This window comes from Salvelinus fontinalis, chromosome 9 (genome assembly GCF_029448725.1).
Source record: "Salvelinus fontinalis isolate EN_2023a chromosome 9, ASM2944872v1, whole genome shotgun sequence".
NCBI classification, from domain to species: domain Eukaryota; kingdom Metazoa; phylum Chordata; class Actinopteri; order Salmoniformes; family Salmonidae; genus Salvelinus; species Salvelinus fontinalis.
This window is the reverse complement of record NC_074673.1, coordinates 8,619,966-8,640,983: the sequence shown is the minus strand read 5'-3', so window position 1 is coordinate 8,640,983 and position 21,018 is coordinate 8,619,966. Positions and strand designations below refer to the sequence as shown.

Sequence of the window (21,018 nt, the reverse complement as noted above, 5' to 3'; positions counted from 1 at the left end):
TTCTTTTCTCTATTCCAGATAAAATACATCTTTATTTCACTTTAACACAGAATAGTGCCTTATGTAAAAAATACAATTTATATCACATTTATATTGTCTACGTAATAAACCCGAATAAAACCAATTATTTAGCGACATTCACATTTGTCAGAAAGTGAAGAAACCTTCATGATGTCACACAATGCGATCATTGCATGTTTTTAACCAACTGTCAAACAAATTAGCCTACAAAACGTAGCCACCACAAATTGTTCGCTTATTAGTAAAACATTTCATTCTTCTTTTTCTACAAATGTATTTCCATTGTTTTAAAGGGTCATTGATACAGATTCCAACAATACATTTGGATTATAAACCAGTTTGTTAAGATTTGGAGTTGTCTGGACACGTTGGTTATACGATCACTGATCACCAGCGTCTCCAAAGATGTCGTTCTTCGTGCGCTCCATCTCTGCAAAGTCAAACTCAGTGCCCATCGCACGCTCGTAGATGTCCTTGATGTCGTCACAGGTGGTCTCAAAGTGGGTCGTTGCATCATATGTACGTGAAATAAATATCTGCATAGATATCCCAGAAGAATAGAGGGGAAAGATAAATTATGCTATTATGATAAATTATAAATTATTATTTAAAAAAAAATAATTATAAATAAAATTAAGGCCAACATGAGGATTAGGACTAATTCACTCACCTGGCTGTCTTTTCCCATGTCAGTTGGTGCATATTGATCACTGATGCTCACAAACCTGTGAGGAGAGAAGGTTTGAACAGGGTCAGAAAACATCAACGAATGGAGGATATGTTGCCAGGCCAGTGCAGTACATCTCAGTAGTGTGAAAACGGTATTTACAGCATTGTGTTCCAGTGATGTGAGCCCCTGTGCTAGTAGTAAAACAGTTCATACCATGGCATTGTTGAATACTCGTTTCTCATTGGCTTGAAGGGCATTCTAGAGCATGCATTATTTAAGCAATAAGGCCCGAGGTGGTGTGGTATATGGCCAATATACCACGGCTAAGGGCTGTTCTTAGTCACGCCGTAATGTGGAGTGCCTGGACACAGCCCTTAGCCGTGGTATATTGGCCATATACACCACAAACCCTGAGGTCCCTTATTGCTATTATAAACTAGTTACCAATGTAATTAGAGTAGTAAACATGTTTTGTTGTACCCGTGGTATATGGTCTGATATACCATGGCTGTCAGCATTCAGGGCTCGAACCACCCAGTTTATAATTCTCTTTATACAACGGATGGGTCTAATCCTGAATGCTGATTGATTTAAACCGCATTCCAGCCGGTGTCTATTCCACAAGTTACCACCGGCTAAATCTATGACATGAAAATGCCCATTTACTCTGTTCCATCTGCCTCTGTAACCGATGTGAAATGGCTAGCTAGTTAGCAGTGGTGCGCGCTAATAGCGTTTCAATCGGTGACGTCACTCGCTCTGAGACCTGAAGTAGTTGTTCCCCTTGCTCTGCAAGGGCCCCGGCTTTTGTGGCGCGATGGGTAACGATGCTTCGTGGGAGCCAGTTGTTGATGTGTGCCTAGGGTTCGGGGCTAGGAGAGGGAAGGAAGCTAAATTGTTACACCTGCATGATCCTGCCGACAACGTGATATTTGGTCCCGTGTGGCTCAGTTGGTAGAGCATGGCGCTTGCAACGCCAGGGTTGTGGGTTCAATTCCCACGGGGGGACCAGGGTTCAATACCCACGGGGGACCAGGATGAATATGTATGAACGTTCCAATTTGTAAGTCGCTCTGGATAAGAGCGTCTGCTAAATAATGTAAATGTAAAATGTAATGATCCACTGCCTCATCAGCCCAGTCAAGCAATTTATAAACTTGATCTCCACTATAAAAAACAGACATTATCTCACATTTCTTTTAGACCAACAGGCTTCAACAGCGGAGATTTGTATAAACCCTACTGTCTCTCTCTCCGACATTTACAACATTGTTTCAATATTCGAATTGGATCTCCAGCTGTCCCATAGTAATGAACGTGTTGGGAGTCGGACGAGACAGCCAGGCAGTGTTTTTCAGCCAGTCAAATCATGAATCAGCTGGCCTTATTTTTACAAATATATGTTAATTGAAAAAAGTTACGAGACGAAGTGCAGCTAGTTAGCAGTCTTTCCAGCTTGAGTTTGAAGTGATTGTGTTAGCTGTGTTGTTGGCTAGCTCCTCTGAACAACAGTGTTCTGACACGTGAGCACGTTTTCTAAGCCAGGCGAAATCGCACCTCATTAGCTCATTGTTATGGATGTGTGCAAATAAATGTCACTAGAAAACAGCTTGAACAAATGCGGCTCATTTGCTGTTATTCTGGCTGCACTTTTTGACGTGACTAAGTTAGCCGTAGTTGGCTAGCTAGCAGTATAGCAATGGAGCATTTAGAATGAATGACTGGGTTGCTATGGAACGCCGTTTGGGTCTTTGCGTGTCAAAAAAGTTAAATAAGCTATTAAATTTGACACGTCAAATAACACCGTTATATTATTGAACGTTTTGTGCACTGAATATGCATGTGCAAGCCAAGCGCCACCACTATTAGTAGCACTGTCAATGCTGTACAAAAAAAAGAAGTCTGCAAACAAGCAAAAACCGGCCACGAACGATGTGTTTACAATACGCGTTGGTAATAAGGCATTATTTGTTCGAACGCAACTTCTGGGGTAGCTAGCTTTAGCTTGGTACCTAGCTATCACCAATACAACCAGTCTGAAAACAACGACCAGTAGAAACTGCAGTCATTTTCATTATTCGTAGCAATGTTTTGGAATCCTTGTGAGTAAGTATTAGCTAGGTAGTCAGTTGTTGTTCACCTATTGAAATGTAACTAGTGTGGGGTTTTATAAGTTTTTTTTTGACATGCTTAACTAACTATAAGCTAGTAGGGCTTCTTATGCATTAAAGTTTGAATTACTGACTCATGTGAACCTGTATTTTCCATTAGTCTCTACTCTTACCAGTGCTCAGGGCCTAACCATGAATAGCAGCCTGAAATGTGTGTGTGTTAAATAGAGCGCTGTACTGTGTGAAATATGTGTGTATGCAACAAATGTATCTGAGTTAAGATATGAACAGCAGTCTGAAATGTGTGTGTGTTAAAAAGGGCGCTTTACTGTACTGTGTGACCGAGACTGTGCTAATCTTAGAGAGACACGGGAGGGGGTGAATCATAAGACTGCTGACTGTGGTGTACAATGGACAATAACAGATAAGCTATACACACGAAGAACATATGTGAGGTTCTGAGTAATACTATAACACACGTGATTGAATATTAGCAACTATATTATATGCGATTGAATACTATAACAAACGTGATTAGCAACTGTATTAAATGTGATTGGATATTGACAAACTGTTGGCCTGGGAGCCTGGATGTCTGTGTGTGTGTGCTGGAAGTAACAGTTAGCTCAGATAAGAGTGCTGGGAAGCTGTAGATAGCCTTGAGCGAGAACAGTGGACATTGTATACAGGTGCGAATATCTCAGACAATGTTACAAAACTGTCTGACCCCAGTCTCTGGAGTGAGGGAGCGTAATCTACACAGCAACAGCGACAGGACACCAGAAAGCGCAAAGGGGCTGGGACCAGCTTATGTGCCAACACCAACGATAGGCTGGGTGAGTCTAAACCACGCCCAGTCTCTACTCTGACAGGCCGGCTCGGAAGAGGGAACTAATCTCTGTCACGAGTATAATATACTATCTTTGTTAGAAACAAATCAGTTCTCTGTCTTATCCTGCGTGATGAAACATTGAACCCGTATATACGGAAATTGTATTTGCCATTTATTAACTTTTGAATTAAACAATTATTTTAACCAAGTTCAGGTGTGCTACTGTTCCTATCTCAGTTGAACTTTCGCAGCCTTAACACTAGCTAGACAGCTACTTAACCCTGTTGCCAAAGCTAACATGATAAGCAGCCAGCTTGCTTCATCTGGCTAGTGAGGCTCGACCGGACGGGGTTGTGTTGTGAAGCTAGCCACAATAAGTGTAACAGTATTGCTTCCGTCCCTCTCCTTGCCTGAGTTCGAACCAGGGACCCTCTGTACACAGACAGTCACCCAGGAAGCATCGTTACCCATCACGCCACAAAATTACATCAGCTGATATCTCAAAGTGCTGTACAGAAACCCAGCGTAAAACCCCAAACAGCAAGCAATGCAGGTGTAGAAGCCGCGGCCCTTGCAGGTCAAGGGGAACAACAAGTGACGTCACCGATTGAAACGCTATTAGCGCGCACCACCGCTAACTAGCTAGCCATTTCACATCGGTTACATAGGCACAATAGTGGAATTTGCGGTTTGCCTTCAAAATAAAAGTACCTATTTGAAAGTGATGCAGAATTACAATTGGTGGAATGATGCCATATTTTGACTAGATAATGTTAAACAAGGTTGGAATGTGAGTCTACTCTGTGACACCCACAGAACACAACTGTGAAGAGTTTATGCAAATATTAGCGTTGTCGCGGGACTGTGACTGTGTGAAATCACCTCCCCAGTCAGCCTATTGTGTGTATTGACATTCATATTGCACTGTACAGCTTTACCTAAGGATTGAGGATCAATGAAATGGGGTATCGGTCTACTCAATACCCAATATCCCCCCCCCCCCCCCCCCCCCCAACATCCTCCTCAGAGTTATCAGACTCCAAAACATCCACGCACTATTGTCTACGTAAAAAAAATTACGAACGTGTTAAATTATTATGTGACGTGCAGTCATATTCAGGTCCTGATTGGTCAACCATCGTATTTGACACGTCAAATTGTGTTATATGACATATATCTTTTTACGTAAAAAAATTACGAACGTGTTAAATTATTATGTGACGTGCAGTCATATTCAGGTCCTGATTGGTCAACCATCTTATTTGACACGTCAAATTGTGTTATATGACATATATCTTTTTTGATGCAAAGACCCAAACGGTGTTCCATAGGATGTGTTCATAGATGCAGAACAAAAAGACTGAACGACTGGAACACGTCTCTAGCAACCGAACCGATAGAACGAACGATCAGCCGGCTTGGGTAGCAACCCTAGATTTGTGTCTGGACAATATCTTGTGGAATTCATCACAATAACGTCTTTTATGAAAATACACTATTAGTTAAAAGTTGACACCTACTCATTCCAGGGTTTTTCTTTATTTTTACTATTTTCTACATTGTAGAATAATAGTGAAGACAATGCCAAGTGTGTGCAAAGCTGTCATCAAGGCAAAAGGTGGCTACTTTGATGAATCTAAAATATATTTTGATTTGTTTAACACTTTTTTGGTTACTACATGATTCCATGTGTGTTACTTCATAGTTTTGATGTCTTCACTATTATTCAACAATGTAGAAAATAATATAAATAAAGCAAAACCCTTGAATGAGTAGGTCTGTCCCAACGTTTGATAAATCCTCCAAACACTGGCTTCTCGGGCATTATCACTTAAATAACGCACGGTACAATTCAATAGTCCATTTTTACATGTTTTGTTTGAGCTGCTTCTGGAAGCAAACGTGGAATTGAAAACAGTGTTATTGTTGAATTCTACTTTCATAATAGCAAGCTAGATAGAACTGATGGTTTGGTTAGCTAAACTAGTAAGGCTGTTTAGTTACCATGGTAACTACTGTTGCTATCGAGTAAACTTGCTAGCTAGCTACTTCAGTAGACGTTGAACACATTTATATGCGTTCTACGGAAATCAATGCAACTCTGGAAGGTCAGTTCCACTTCACTAGCGCTTCGTGGAACACACTTTTCCTTACATTGCATAGCCCCCTTTGATTACTACCAGTAGAGTTGAACATGTGATGGAAACACATTGAACTTTACATTTTTATTCGGTAAATGAATATGTAGAGCCACTGAACACGCCGATTGGCACGTGTTTTTCTGTTGCTCATTAGAACAATTGTATTTCATAGTCACGGAGGTGTGTTTCCTGAACGATTTCCACGTTCGGTTAATGATGTTTGTCCCCCATGAGACACTAGATGTGGAAGCAATTTAACTTCCTCAAAATGATTATCCCTTACATAACAGTATAATAGTTACAGTAGTAAACCAAAAATCGAATTGTATTTGTCACATGCTTGGTAAACAACAGCTGTAGATTAACAGTAGCTAGGTTTCCGTCCAATTGGTGACAGATTTTCATGCGAATATTCAAAGATTTGCATAAATAAAATATTAGCATTTTCCAACAGTGGTGTTTCCACCAAACGGACTTGTTCAGTGAGACAGACCTACCCAGCAGCTCTGATTTTGTTTATATAATACAACACGGCACACATTTTCTTACTGCACCAGACACATTAGTTTGATGGAAAAAAACTAACATTACTGATTTCTTGAGTTATCTTAGATTCATTCTGGGGATTTTGAGGAAGTTAAATTGGCTTCCACATCTAGTGTCTCATGGGGGACAAACCTCATTAACCGAACGTGGAAATCGTTCAGGAAACACACCACCGTGACTATGAAATACAATTGTTCTAATGAGCAACAGAAAAACACGTGCCAAATCGGCGTGTTCAGTGGCTCTACATTTTTATTCGGTAAATGAATATGTAAAGTTCAATGTGTTTCCATCACATGTTCAACTCTACTGGTAGTTAAGGGATTTCACCAATGGCTGTGACAGGCGAAAACTGAGGATGGATCAACAGGGTAGTTACTCCACAATACTAACCCAAATGACAGAGTGAAAAGGAAGCGTGTACAGGATAAAACTATTCCAAAACATGCATCCTGTTTGCAACAAGGCACTAAAGTAATACTGCAAAAAAATATGGCAAAGCAGTTAACACTTTGTATTCAGGACAAAAAAGTGATGTTTGGGGCAAATCCAATACAACACATTACTGAGTATCACTCTCCATATTTTCAAGCATAGTGGTTGATGAATCATGTTATGGATATGCTTGTAATCATTAAGGACTAGGGAGTTTCAGGATATAACAAGTAAACAGAATTTTGTACTTGCAAAATCTGGTTCAGTATGCTTTCCACCAGATACTGGGAGGTATTCAACTAATTTGAAGGAGCTTGAAGAATTTAGAAAATAATAATAGGCAAATTTTTCACAATCGAGGTGTGGAAAGCTCTTAAGAGACTTACCCAGAAAGCCTCACAGCTGTAATCGCTGCCAAAAGTGATTCTACAAAGTACTGACTCAGGGGTATGAATACTTAAGTAAATTAGATATCTATATTTCATGTTCAATAAATTTGCAAACATTTCTAAAAGCATGTTTTCACTTTATCATCATGGGGTATTGTGTCTAGATGGGTCAAAAAAAAAACTAATCCATTTAGAATTCAGGTTGTAACAACAAGATGTGGAATAAGTCAAGGGGAATGAATACTTTCAGTATGTGTGTGTTGCTGTGTGAGTGTAAGTATGTGCGAGTGTGTGGGTAGAGTCCAGTATGTGTGCTTAGAGTCAGTGCAAGAGTTAGTAAACAAATAAAATGTCCAGTTAGACATTTGATTAGCTATTTAGCTGTCTTATTAAGCAGTTGTTTCCAGACTTGGTGCACTTGGTGCTAGCACTTGCCATGCGGTAGCAGAGATTACGGTCTATGGCTTGGGTGACTGGAGTCTGAACATTTTGGGGGCGTTCCTCTGACACCGCCTGGTATAAAGGTCCTGGATGGCAGGGAGCTGACCTCAATCCTGTAGAAAATTTGTGGGCAGAACCCTAACTGTGTGCGAGCAAGGAGGCCTACAAACCTGACTCAGTTACACCAGCCCTGTCAGGAGGAATGGGCCAAAATTCACCCAACTTAATGTGGGAAGCTTGTGGAAGGCTACCCAAAACGTTTGACCCAAGTTAAACAATTTAAAAGCAATGCTACCAAATACTAATTGAGTGTATGTAAACTTCTGACCCACTGGGAATGTGATGAAAGAAATAAAAGCTGAAATAAATCCTTCTCTCTACTATTATTCTGACATTTCACATTCTTAAAATAAAGTGGTGATCCTAACTGACCTAAAACAAGGAATTTTTACGAGGATTAAATGTCAGGAATTGTGAAAAACGGAGTTTAAATGTATTTGGCTACGGTCTATGTAAATTTCCGACTTCAACTGTACATATTCTTACTGTGTATCTGAGTGTTACAGGGCGATAGTCATTTGGGTAGGTTACCTTGGCGTTCTTGGACACATGGACTATGGTGGTCTACTCAAAACAAGTTAGTATTACAGACCGGGTTAGGGATAGGTTGAAAATGTCAGTGAATACCCTTTACCAGACACTAGTGTAACAGTACAGTAGTATAACAGTGTATCTTATAGTAGAGTGCAGTACAGTATAGCAACATAGAATCAAAAGCCTACTTCTGTTCAATGGGCTCCAGGAGATCCAGGGCTGGCTTGAGTTCCTTCTCTGGGTCCTTAGTCTCCACTACGCTGCTGGCGATGGCAATGTACTTGCCCTGCGCTGCCACGTTGTGGGCCGAGGAGATCATACACACGTAGATGTCTGCCACAAAAAACACAAGAGACCAGTAACATATCATACACCCTCAACTAAGCTCCACTGCCTTGTGTTCAGTAGGGTGTAAAAAGTAGCAAAACGTTTTGAAAACAGAAAAAAAGCAAAAACATCTGCGTTTATTCCAGGTAGACCCTCCCTGTTTCTGTTTTCTTCCGTTTGGTCCCGAATGAACACAGGCGATGCCATTCAAAAAAAAAGTCACAACAAGTGGCAACTTAAATTTCACACACACAAGAATTGATGAAATGCTCATGTACTGCTTATGAATGTGTTATGTATGGGTTATAAATGTGTTACGAAGTACCCTAGTATCCAGGGGTCTCACCATGTTTCCTGTTGACCTGGATCTGAGGGATGATGATCTGGCAGGAGTTGACGTCGCCGGTGTTCTTGATGGGGTGGCTCATGACACAGATGATACGGACCACTTGGCCAACCTTGCTGACTCTGTCCATGACGTAGCTGGGGTCACAGATCAGCTGCTTACAACGGGCTATCTGGAGAGGAAAGGAGAGATGGTATTGTTTAGGGTTTATAATTCAGGTGAGGGTGGGTAAGGATAGGTTCAGGGTTAAGTTTTATTGGTCACATACACATGGTTAGCAGATGTTAATGCGAGTGTAGAGAAATGCTTGTGCTTTTAGGTCCGACGTGCAGTAATATCTAACAAGTAATCTAACAATTTCACAGCAACTACCTTATACACACAAGTGTAAAGGAATGAATAAGAATATGTACATATAAAATATATGGATGAGCAATGGCCGTGCGGCATAGGCAAGATGCAGTAGATGGTATAGAGTACAGTATATACATATGAGATGAGTAATGTAGGGTATGTAAACATTATATAAAGTGGCATTGTTTAAAGTTGCTAGTGATACATTTATTACATCCAATTTTTAATTATTAAAGTGGCTAGAGATTTGAGTCAGTATGTTGGCAGCAACCACTCAATGTTAGTGATGGCTGTTTAACAGTCCGATGGCCTTGAGATAGAAGCTGTTTTTCAGTCTCTTGGTCCCAGCTTTGATGCACCTGTACTGACCTCGCCTTCTGGATGATAGCGGGGTGAACAGGCAGTGGCTCGGGTGGTTGTTGTCCTTGATGATCTTTTTGGCCTTCCTGTGACATCGGGTGGTGTAGGTGTCCTGGAGGGCAAGTAGTTTGCCCCCGGTGATGCGTTGTGCAGACCTCACTACCCTCTGGAGAGCCTTACGGTTGTGGGCGGAGCAGTTGCCGTACCAGGTGGTGATACAGCCCGATAGGATGCTCTCGATTGTGCATCTGTAAAAGTCTGTGAGTGTTTTCAGTGACAAGACAAATTTCTTCAGCCTCCTGAGGTTGAAGAGGTGCTGTTGCGCCTTCTTCACCACGCTCTCTGTGTGGGTGGACCATTTCAGTTTGTCTGTGATGTGTACGCCGAGGAACAAAAAAAAAAAAAAAAAAACTTTACACCTTCTCCACTACTGTCCCGTCGATGTGGATAGGGGGGTGCTCTCTCTGCTGTTTCCTGAAGTCCACGATCATCACCTTTGTTTTGTTGACATTGAGTGTGAGGTTATTTTCCTGACACCACACTCTGAGGGCCCTCACCTCCTCCCTGTAGGCCGTCTCGTCGTTGTTGGTAATCAAGCTTACCACTGTAGTGTCATCTGCAAACTTGATGATTGAGTTGGAGGCGTGCATGGCCACGCAGTCACGGGTGAACAGGAGAGGGCTGAGAACGCACCCTTGTGGGGCCCCAGTGTTGAGGATCAGCGGGGTGGAGATGTTGTTTCCTACCCTCACCACCTGGGGGCGGCCCATCAGAAAGTCCAGGACCCAGCTGCACAGGGCGGGGGTCGAGACCCAGGGTCTCGAGCTTAATGACGAGTTTGGAGGGTACTATGGCGTTAAATGCTGAGCTGTAATCGATGAACAGCATTCTTACATAGGCATTCCTCTTGTCCAGATGGGTTAGGGCAGTGTGCAGTTTGATTGCGATTGTGTCGTCTGTGGACCTATTAGGTCAGTAAGCAAATTGGAGTGGGTCTAGGGTGTCAGGTAGGGCACTTCATGATGACGGAAGTAGGGCACTTCATGATGACGGAAGTGAGTGCTATGGGGCGATAGTTGTTTAGCTCAGTTACCTTAGCTTTCTTGGGAACAGGAACAATGGTGGCCCTCTTGAAGCATGTGGGAACAGCAGACTAGGATAGGGATTGATTGAATATGTCCGTAAACACACCAGCCAGCTGGTCTGCGCATGCTCTGAGGACGCGGCTAGGGATGCCGTCTGGGCTGGCAGCCTTGCGAGGGTTAACTTTTGTGATAGGGGGCAGCATTTTCACTTTTGGATGAATAGAGTGAACTGCCCAGAGTGAACTGCCTCCTACTCTGTCCCAGATGATAATATATGCATATTATTATTACTATTGGGTAGAAAACACTCTGGAGTTTCTAAAACTGTTTGAATGATGTCTGTGAGTATAACAGAACTCATATGGCAGGCAAAAACCTGAGAAAAAAATCCAAACAGGAAGTGAGAATTCTGAGGCTGGTCGATTTTCAACTCATCGCCTATTCAAATCCCAGTAAGATATGGATCTGTTTGCACTTCCTACGCCTTCCACTAGATGTCAACAGTCTGTAGAACGTTGAATGAAGCCTCTACTGTGATGTGGGGCCGGATGGGAGGTGTTTCAGTCAGTGGTCTGGCAGAGTGCCAGTTCTTGGTCACGCGCATTCCAAATGATATCGGCTTGCGTTCCATTACTTCTGTAGACACAAAGGAATTCTCCGGTTGGAACGTTATTTAATATTTATGATAACAACATCCTGAAGATTGATTCTCTACTTAGTTTGACAAGTTTATTCGACCTGTAATATGACTTTTTAAAGTTTTCGTCTGACGTTCGCCTGGATCTGCGCGAGCGTTTGGACATGTGTACTAAACATGCTAGCAAAAGTAGCTACTTTGACATAAGTAATGGACATTATCGAACAAAACAACGATTTATTGTGGAACTAGGATTCCTGGGAGTGCATTCTGATGAAGATCATCAAAGGGAATATTTATGATGTAATTTCGTATTTCTGTTGACTCCAACATGGCGGATAAATGTTGTTATATCTGAGCGCCGTCTCAGATTATTGCATGGTGTGCTTTTTCCGTAAAGTTTTTTTGAAATCTGACACAGCGGTTGCATTAAGAACAAGTGTATCTTCAATTCTATGTAAAACATGTATCTTTCATCAAAGTTTATGATGAGTATTTCTGTTATTTGGCGTGTCTCTCTGCAATTTCTCCGGATATTTGGGAGGCATTTCTGAACATGGCGCCAATGTAAACCGAGATTTGTGGATATAAATATGCACATTATCGAACAAAACATACATGTATTGTGTAACATGATGTCCTATGAGTGTCATCTGATGAAGAACATCAAAAGGTTAGTGATTCATTTTTATCTCTATTTCTGCTTTTTGTGACTCCTATCTTTGGCTGGAAAAATGGCTGTGTTATTCTGTGGCTATGTACTGACCTAACATAATCGTTTGGTGTGCTTTCGCCGAAAAGCCTATTTGAAATCAGACATGTTGGCTGGATTCACAACATGTGTAGCTTTAATTTGGTATATTTCATGTGTGATTTAATGAAAGTTAGATTTTTATAATATTTTATTTGAATTTGGCGCGCTGCATTTTCTCTGGCTTTTGGCCAAGTGAGAGAGTAGCGTCCCGCCTAAACTCAGATTTTTGGATATAAATATGAACTTTACCGAACAAAACATACATGTATTGTGTAACATGAAGTCCTATGAGTGTCATCTGATGAAGATCATCAAAGGTTAGTGATTAATTTTAACTCTATATCTGTTTTTTGTTACTCCTCTTTTTGGCTGGAAAAATGGCTGTGTTTTTCTGTGGCTATGTACTGAGCTAACATAATCGCAATGTGTGCTTTTGCCGTAAATCCTTTTTGAAATCAGACAGACACTTTGGCTGGATTAACGAGAAGTTTATCTTTAAAATGGTGTATAATACTTGTATGTTTGAGGAATTTTAATTATGAGATTTGTTGTTTTGAATTTGGCGCCTTGCAATTTCACTGGCTGTTGGTTAAGTGGGACGCTACCGTCCCACATATCCCAGAGAAGTTAACACGTTTAAATGTTTTACTCACATTGGCTGCGGTGGAGGAGAGCCCGCAAGTTTTGGTAGCGGCCCTGTCAGTGGCACTGTATTGTCCTCAAAGTGAGCAAAGCAGTTGTTAAGTTTGTCTGGGAGCAAGACTTCGGGTCCGTAACAGGGCTGGTTTTCTTTTTGTAATCCGTGATTGACTGTAGACCCTGTCACATACGTTTTGTGTCTGAGCCGTTGAATTGCGACTCTACTTTGTCTCTATACTGATGCTTAGCTTGTTTGATTGCCTTGTGGAGGGAATAGCTACACTGTTTGTATTCGGTCATGTTTCCGGTCGCCTTGCCATGATTAAAAGCAGTGGTTCACGCTTTCAGTTTTGCACGAATGCTGCCATCAATCCACAGTTTCTGGTTGGGGGAGGTTTTAATAGTTACCGTGGGTACAACATCACCGATGCACTCGCTAATAAACTTGCTCACCGTATACATCAATGTTGTTGTCTGAGGCGATCCGGAACATATCACAGTCCTTGTGATCGTGGAATCAGATTGGTCGGACCAGCGTTGAACAGACGTGAGCACGGACGTTTCCCGTTTTAGTTTCTGTCTATAGGCTGGGAGCAACAAAATCGAGTCGTGGTCAGATTTGACGAAAGGAGGGCGAGGGAGGGCTTTGTATGCATCGCAGAAGTTAGAGTAACAATGATCCAGAATGCTGCCAGCCCGGGTTGTGCATTCAATATGCTGATAAAAATTAGGGAGCCTTGTTTTCAGATTAGCTTTGTTAAAATCCCCAGCTACAATAAATGCAGGCTCGGGATATATGGTTTCCAGTTTCCAATGAAGTTCTTTCAGGGCCGTCGAGGTGTCTGCTTGGGGGAGATATACACGGCTGTGATTAAAATTCTCTTGGTTCTCTTGGTAGATAATGCGGTCGGCATTTGATTGTAAGGAATTCGAGGTCAGGTGAACAAGGACTTGAGTTCCTGTATGTTGGTATGATCACACCACAACTCGTTAATCATAAGGCAAACACCCTCGCCCTTCTTCTTACCAGAGAGATGTTTGTTTCTGTCGGCGCGATGCGTAAAGAAACCGGGTGGCTGTACCGACTCTGATAACGTATCCCGACTGAGCCATGTTTCCGTGAAACAGAGAATGTTACAATCTCTGATGTATCTCTGGAAGGCAACCCTTGCTCGAATTTAGTCTACCTTGTTGTCAAGAGACTGAACATTGGCGAGTAGTATACACGGGAGCAGTGAGCGATGTGCCCGTCTACAGAGCCTGACCAGAAGACCGCTCTGTCTGCCCCTTCCACGGCACCGTTGTTTTGGGTCTCCTACTGGGATCCGATCCATTGTCCTGGGTGGTGGTCCAAACAGAGGATCCGCTTCGGGAAAGCCATATTCCTGGTGGTAATGTTGGTAAGTTGACGTTGCTCTTATATCCAATAGTTCTCCACGGCTGTATGTAATAAGACTTAAGATTTCCTGGGGTAACAGTGTAAGAAATAATACATAAAAAAACGAAATACTGCATAGTTTCCTAAGAACGCGAAGCGACCATCTCTGTCAGCACCATGTGAGAGTTAGCGAACCGCCATCTGGAACCATTCAAATTTTGTCAGTTGTATACACTGCCAAAAGACATTCACCATGAGGAACTAATATAAAACAATAATTATAAACTGGGTGGTTTGAGCCCTGAATGCTGATTGTATATATATATATATATAGTGTACCACGGCTATCAGCCAAAAGTATCTGGACCCCCTTCCAATGTGTGGATTTGGCTATTTCAGCCACACTTGTTGCTGACAGGTATATAAAATTGAGCCCACAGCCATGCAACCTCCATAGACAAACATTGGCAGTAAAATGGCCTTACTGAAGAGCTCAGTCACTTTCAACGTGCCACTGTCATAGGATGCCACCTTTCCAACAAGTCAGTTCGTCAAATGTCTGCCCTGCTAGAGCTGCCCCAGTCAACTGTAAGTGCTGTTATTGTGAAGTGGAAACGTCTAGGAGCAACAACGGCTCAGCCGCAAAGTTGTAGGCCACACAAGCTCACAGAACGGGACCACTGAGTGTTGAAGCGGGTAGTGCGTTAAAATCGTCTGTCCTTGGTTGCAACACTCACTACCGAGTTCCAAACTGCTTCTGGAAGCAACGTCAGCACAATAACTGTTCGTCGGAAGCTCCACGAATGAAATTTCCATGGCCGAGCAGCAGCACACAAGCCTAAGATCACCATGCACAATGCCAAGCATCGGCTGGAGTGGTGTAAAGCGCACCGCCATTGGACTGGAGCAGTGGAAACACGTTCTCTGGAGTGATGAATCACGCTTCACCATCTGGCACTCCGACGGACGAATCTGCGTTTGGCGGATGCCAGGAGAACGCTACCTGTCCGAAAGCATAGTGCCAACTGTACATTTTGGTGGGGGAGGAATAATGGTCTGGGGCTGTTTTTGATGGTTCGGGCTAGACCCCTTAGTTCCAGTGAAAGGAAATCTTAACGCTACAGCAGACAATGACATTCTAGATGATTCTGTGCGTCCACCGTTGTGGCAACAGTTTGGGGAAGGCCCTTTCCTGTTTCAGCATGACAATGCCCCCATGCACAAAGCAACGTCCATACAGAAATGGTTTGTCGAGATCGGTGTGGAAGAACTGACCTGCACAGAGCCCTGACCTCAACCCCATCGAACACCTTTGGGATGAATTGGAACGCCGACTGTGAGCCAGGACTAATTACCTCACTAATGCTCGTGGCTGAATGTAAGCAAGTCCCCGCAGCAATGTTCCAACATCTAGTGGAAAGCCTTCCCAGAGGAGTGGAAGCTGTTATAGCATCAAAGGGGGACCAACTCCATATTAATGCCGACGAGCAGGTGTCCGCATACACTACATGACCAAAAATATATCAGACCCTATACCACGGGTATGAATCCCAAAGATATTTGTACTGCTCTAACTAAGTTGGTAACCAGTTTATAATAGCAATAAGGCACCTCAGGGGTTTGTGATATATGGCCAATATACCACGGCTAAGGCCTGTATCCAGGCACTCCGAGTTGCGTCATACATAAGATCAGCCCTTAGCCGTGGTATATTGGCCATATATCACACCCCCCCCCCGGGTCTTATTGCTTGAGGCAAAAATGTGACAAAAACTCACCTCTCCCTCTGACTTGACCCCCACCACCTTTCCATTCTCCATAACAATCTCCTCTATGGGCTTGTTCAGCATGTAGGTCCCACCATAGATAGCGCTCAACCTAGAGGGAGAGAAGTCAAGTCAAAGACACTGGTGAATAGTGGAGCATGGGATGGGTTAGTTAAGCAAAAGGCTAAAAACAGTCAAATCAGGGATGTGATCAGAACCACAGAACTAGAATGAGATTTTATTTATATGATCAGAACAACTGAAATCAGTAGGATATTGGTTTGGGAGTAGGTTAACTTCAACTCTAGTATGTACTGAAAACGATAGCGTCAGAAAATCAGGAATTCTTGATTAATCAGGAACAATTACATAATAGCAGGGCGGAGACTAAGTAATCTTACCTGGCAAAGCCTTGTGGCAGCTCCCCCAGGCCGTAGAGAGGGTAGAGGTAAGGGCTCTTGCCGTATCTGGCCAGAGACTCACTGTATAGTTTGATCCTATTGATAGTGTTGATGCAGGGCTGATCCAGGTAGCTGAGAGATCACACAAATACTAGATTGTAACACGGTTACTTTGTTAAAATGTTCATGAATAAGCCATCAAAAATGCTTATGTTTATAGATGTTACATATTTTAGATTTGACACCCCTTGAATTATTTGTACCTGCCTGAACACAGTGGACAGTCGCCCTTCCTATTAATTCCCATCATTCAAGTTTCTAATAGTGTAGAAGACAAAAATCGTACTCACCCGAGCTCTCACAATAAATAATACTAAATAAAACCTCAAGAAACATCCACACATATAGTATATATAGAAATGGCACCCACTTCCCTATAATTGTATTATTATTATAATAATATGGGTGCTTATATTTGTCCTATTTCAGACAAAGCCACTTACTCGTCTGTCCTGTAGAGAGCGAGGGCGTGACCAGTGAAGTCCATCACATCCTGGCCCAGGCTGAACTTCTTGTACAGGTCACGCATCGTCGACTTGTTGGGGTCGACACCCTCCATGGTTTTGGGATCGTTCAAGTCGTAGTTGGCAACGAAGATCAAGAAGTTCCTAAACCGCCTCTTCTCGAAAATCCCCATCAAACCTGAGGTGTCAGAAAAGTCAGTCAGACAGAAATAGAAAAAGCTGCTTTGGTCTGAAATGAGACTAAGAATGTGGTCCTGTGTGGTTGTGGATTCAATTCCTGTGGGGGTCACATACACATACAAAAAAAATGGATGCGCTCAGAAATACTGTAAGTCGCTTGGGATAAAAGCTTGGTTAAGTTGTATAGCTATAGCATAAGTTAATAGAATACGACTTACTAGACTTAACTTTTTCTCCTTGAGGAGGATAGGTCATCCACAAATAATCAACCGAGAAGATAACATATACATACCAACAAATGTATGCACTCACTGTACTGTAAGTTTATTTGTACTTAATGGCATAATATTATAGAAATAAGCATCTGAGAATCCCATTGATATACACTGAGTGTACAAAACATTAAGAACACCTTCCTAATATTGCGCTGCACCCCCCGCCATTACGCTCAGAACGGCCTCAATTTGTCAGGGCATGGACTCCAAAAGGTGTTGAAAGCATTCCACAGGGATGCTGGCCCATGTTGATCACAGTTGTGTCAAGTTGGCTGGATGTTCTTTGGGTCATGAACCATTCTTGATACACATGGGAAACTGTTGAGTGTGAAAAACCCAGTAGCATTACAGTCCTTGACACAAACCGGTGAGCATGGCATCTACTACCATAACCCATTCAAAGGCACTTAAAATCGTTTGTCTTGCCCATTCACCCTCTTGAGACATAGACAATCCATGTCTCAATTGTCTCAAGGCTTAAAAATCCTTCTTTAACCTGTCTCCTCCCCTTCATCTACACTGATTGAAGTGGATTTAACAAGTGACATCAAGAAGGGATCTTAGCTTTCACCTGGTCAGTCGGTCATGGAAAGAGCAGGTGTTGTTAATGTTTTGTACACCTAGTGTATATACACTCACTGGAGGCCAGTGCCTCTGTCTCAGTGACAGGCACTTTGTAGATGGCTCCCTTCTTGTAGACGAAGCTGCCCTCGATCACCTTGAAGTCCAGGTAACGGGTCACCTGAGTGATCAGCAACATCCTCACCAGCTGACCTGGGTAGAGCCCAGAGAGGAAAAGAGACCTGGTCATTAGGGCATACAAAGGAAAACATTTCTTATTGGACAAGGCCAGTTAGTCCCTTCCTGTTCCAGTCCCCCCCCCCCCCCTCCGTGTGGGGTGGCTAATAAACACAACCCTGCACTCAGTATTATATCTAGAATGCCATATTGCTTTCCTACCATTGGCCATCAGGAACTTTGGGATGAGGTCCACGCTCCAGTCCCGACCTCTTCCCATGGACTCCGGAGGTTTACCTGGAAGGCTGAAGCGTTTGTACAACTGGAGGGGGACAAGAAAAAAACAAAACAGGAATGATTAAACATTTTATTTGTTATTACTTGTTGTTTTTATTTCTTTATCTACCCATTGTTCACCTAATACCTTTTTTTGCACTATTGGTTAGAGCCTGTAAATAAGCATTTCACTGTAAGGTCTATACCTGTTGTATTCGGCGCACGTGACAAATAAACTTTGATTTGATTACTTAATTTCTTTGACAGTAAAACAGTGCTGTCAGTTTTTGAGTAGCTCAAACTCAGCTGTGCCTCAACTATAACAATGAGATATGACAGCATAGATAACATAACATGTTACTTACTCTATATCTGTATGACAACATAGCTAATAGAACATGTTACTCAATATCTGTGTGACAACATAGATAACAGAACATGTAACTCAATATTTGTGTGACAACATAGATAACAGAACATGTAACTCTGTATTTGTGTGACAACATAGATAATAGAACATGTAACTCTGTATTTGTGTGACAACATAGATAACAGAACATGTAACTCTATATTTGTGTGACAACATAGATAACAGAACATGTAACTCTATATTTGTGTGACAACATAGATAACAGAACATGTAACTCTATATTTGTGTGACAACATAGATAACAGAACATGTAACTCTATATTTGTGTGACAACATAGATAATAGAACATGTAACTCTATATCTGTGTGACAACATAGATAATAGAACATGTAACTCTATATTTGTGTGACAACATAGATAACAGAACATGTAACTCTGTATTTGTGTGACAACATAGATAATAGAACATGTAACTCTATATTTGTGTGACAACATAGATAATAGAACATGTAACTCTATATTTGTGTGACAACATAGATAACAGAACATGTAACTCTGTATTTGTGTGACAACATAGATAATAGAACATGTAACTCTATATTTGTGTGACAACATAGATAATAGAACATGTAACTCTATATTTGTGTGACAACATAGATAATAGAACATGTAACTCTATATTTGTGTGACAACATAGATAATAGAACATGTAACTCTATATTTGTGTGACAACACCACACGATGTGGGCTGTTTTAGAACCACTGGTGTGTATTCATTAGTTGGATTCCGTTACAAAACATTTGGTTTACTACAAATGGAAAACTTTTTGCAACGGAAACAAGTGTCTACTGGACAACTTCAGGTAGGTCCCTCCCTGTTTGGTTCCGATTGGGTTCTAGAGTAAATGGTAAACGGTATCCATTGCAAAACGTTTTGCAAAGGATGAAACGTTTTGCAACGGAATTCGAATAATGAATACAGCCCAGGTTAATACCCTTTCCACACTACTGATCTGAGTTGAGCCAATTACTGGGCTGGCCTAGTTAAGGTTTGACCAAAAGAAAACAGGACAGGCATGATAGCATAAAAATGGTCATCTTGTGTGCCTTAGCTTACGTCTTCCAGTGGTGTGATGGAAGCGCTCTCTGCTCCATAGTACGAGTTCCTGTCCATATGAAGCACCTTCTTCCCCTTCACTGACATTATGCCAGACAGAATGCATTCCTTTGGAAATAAATAGATAGAAGTCAGATAGGTAAGTTCGTTACACACAAATAGATGTATAAAAGTGGTATTTTATGTTTTAGACAGATGTTTAAATAACAATGTAAACAGTATAACAGCTAACACCACAACTAGCTAAACTGGCTACTAGTACTTAACTAGTGTAGCCAACTAGCTAACGTTAGCTACATTTTACCAATGATTTTTTATAACTAAACCAAGATAGACCACAGCCTGTCGTTTCCAATGTGAACACGTGAGCCATAGTGGCCAGAACAAGCAAGGAGGGGTGAAGAGCCAGGCACGTGTGAGCGAAATCCTATTGGCGCGTTCTAGCATCATCTGCATGTTTCCGTTAGGGAACGCCTATTCTGTGAAGTGCGCGTGTGCAATTGCTCATTTCGCCTTTACGTTCCTTCTAAACAACAATACTTTTTAAAAACGTTCACAAAGGGTAAAGTCTACGAACCTTGGTCCACTCTGTTAATAGCATATTTTAGTTTTGGCTACAGAAAACTGTATCGAGATCAAATGTTTTTGTCGATAAGAATTTTCAGAATCTCGGCCAAAATCCATCTCCCACTGCCCGCCAGTGGGCTTCCTCTCACTACCATATTTGGTAGTGAGTGGAAACGCCAAGCAGATGCTTCACATTTATACATCCTGTGAAATATCTGTCTCATTGTTCTATCTGTGATTTTACTCTAGTTGAAAATAACAGGAAATACTAGTTATTGTACGTGAGCTGTCACTTGTTGCAGACTGTGGAAAGTATCACCACACACAGATAACACTACTGAAAAACAAAGCAGACACATTTCTGAAAATAACTTAAAATGGATATCTAACAAAAGAGAAAGCAAGCTAATTTATAACTAACGTTAGTTAGCTATGACATTAGCCTACAGGTTAGCCTACACACCTAACTGTGACATGTCATGCATGAGCATGCTTCGACTATTGGAAGTTCGTACTATTGCTTTGTCCATTTTCTCACCGTTAAGCCGGTACCGAGAACGATAACATCATATTCTTCATCCATAGCTGAGTGTCCTTCTTTACTTTATCCCTACGGTTATTTATGTCAGTGAAAATGGAATGGCTGTTTGGTAGTTGAAAAGTTTTCCGGCTGCGCAGCGCAGGTAATGATCCCTGCGAACGTACCTTCTGTGGGTTGTCCCATGTTTTTGCGCATGTCTAAT

The 21,018-nt window shown here is 41.8% G+C and overlaps 1 protein-coding gene across 2 annotated transcripts; it reads right to left on the bottom strand.

Annotated features, from left to right (window-relative positions):
- LOC129862008 (rab GDP dissociation inhibitor beta-like) lies at positions 1 to 20,950 on the bottom strand. Of its 2 annotated transcripts, none has more exons than XM_055933288.1 (11): positions 20,814 to 20,950; positions 19,709 to 19,816; positions 18,167 to 18,266; positions 17,846 to 17,980; positions 16,731 to 16,929; positions 16,228 to 16,359; positions 15,839 to 15,938; positions 8,854 to 9,025; positions 8,369 to 8,513; positions 692 to 746; positions 1 to 557 (listed from the first exon to the last, which is right to left on the bottom strand). In XM_055933288.1, exons 1-11 carry the CDS (start codon positions 20,856 to 20,858, stop codon positions 402 to 404), a joined length of 1,347 nt encoding a protein of 448 aa, XP_055789263.1. In that variant the 5' UTR covers positions 20,859 to 20,950; the 3' UTR covers positions 1 to 401. The 2 variants fall into 2 exon arrangements, with proteins under 2 accessions (XP_055789263.1, XP_055789262.1); XM_055933287.1 differs by lacking the exon at positions 20,814 to 20,950 and adding an exon at positions 20,013 to 20,095.
- Positions 20,951 to 21,018: the final 68 nt, after the last annotated feature.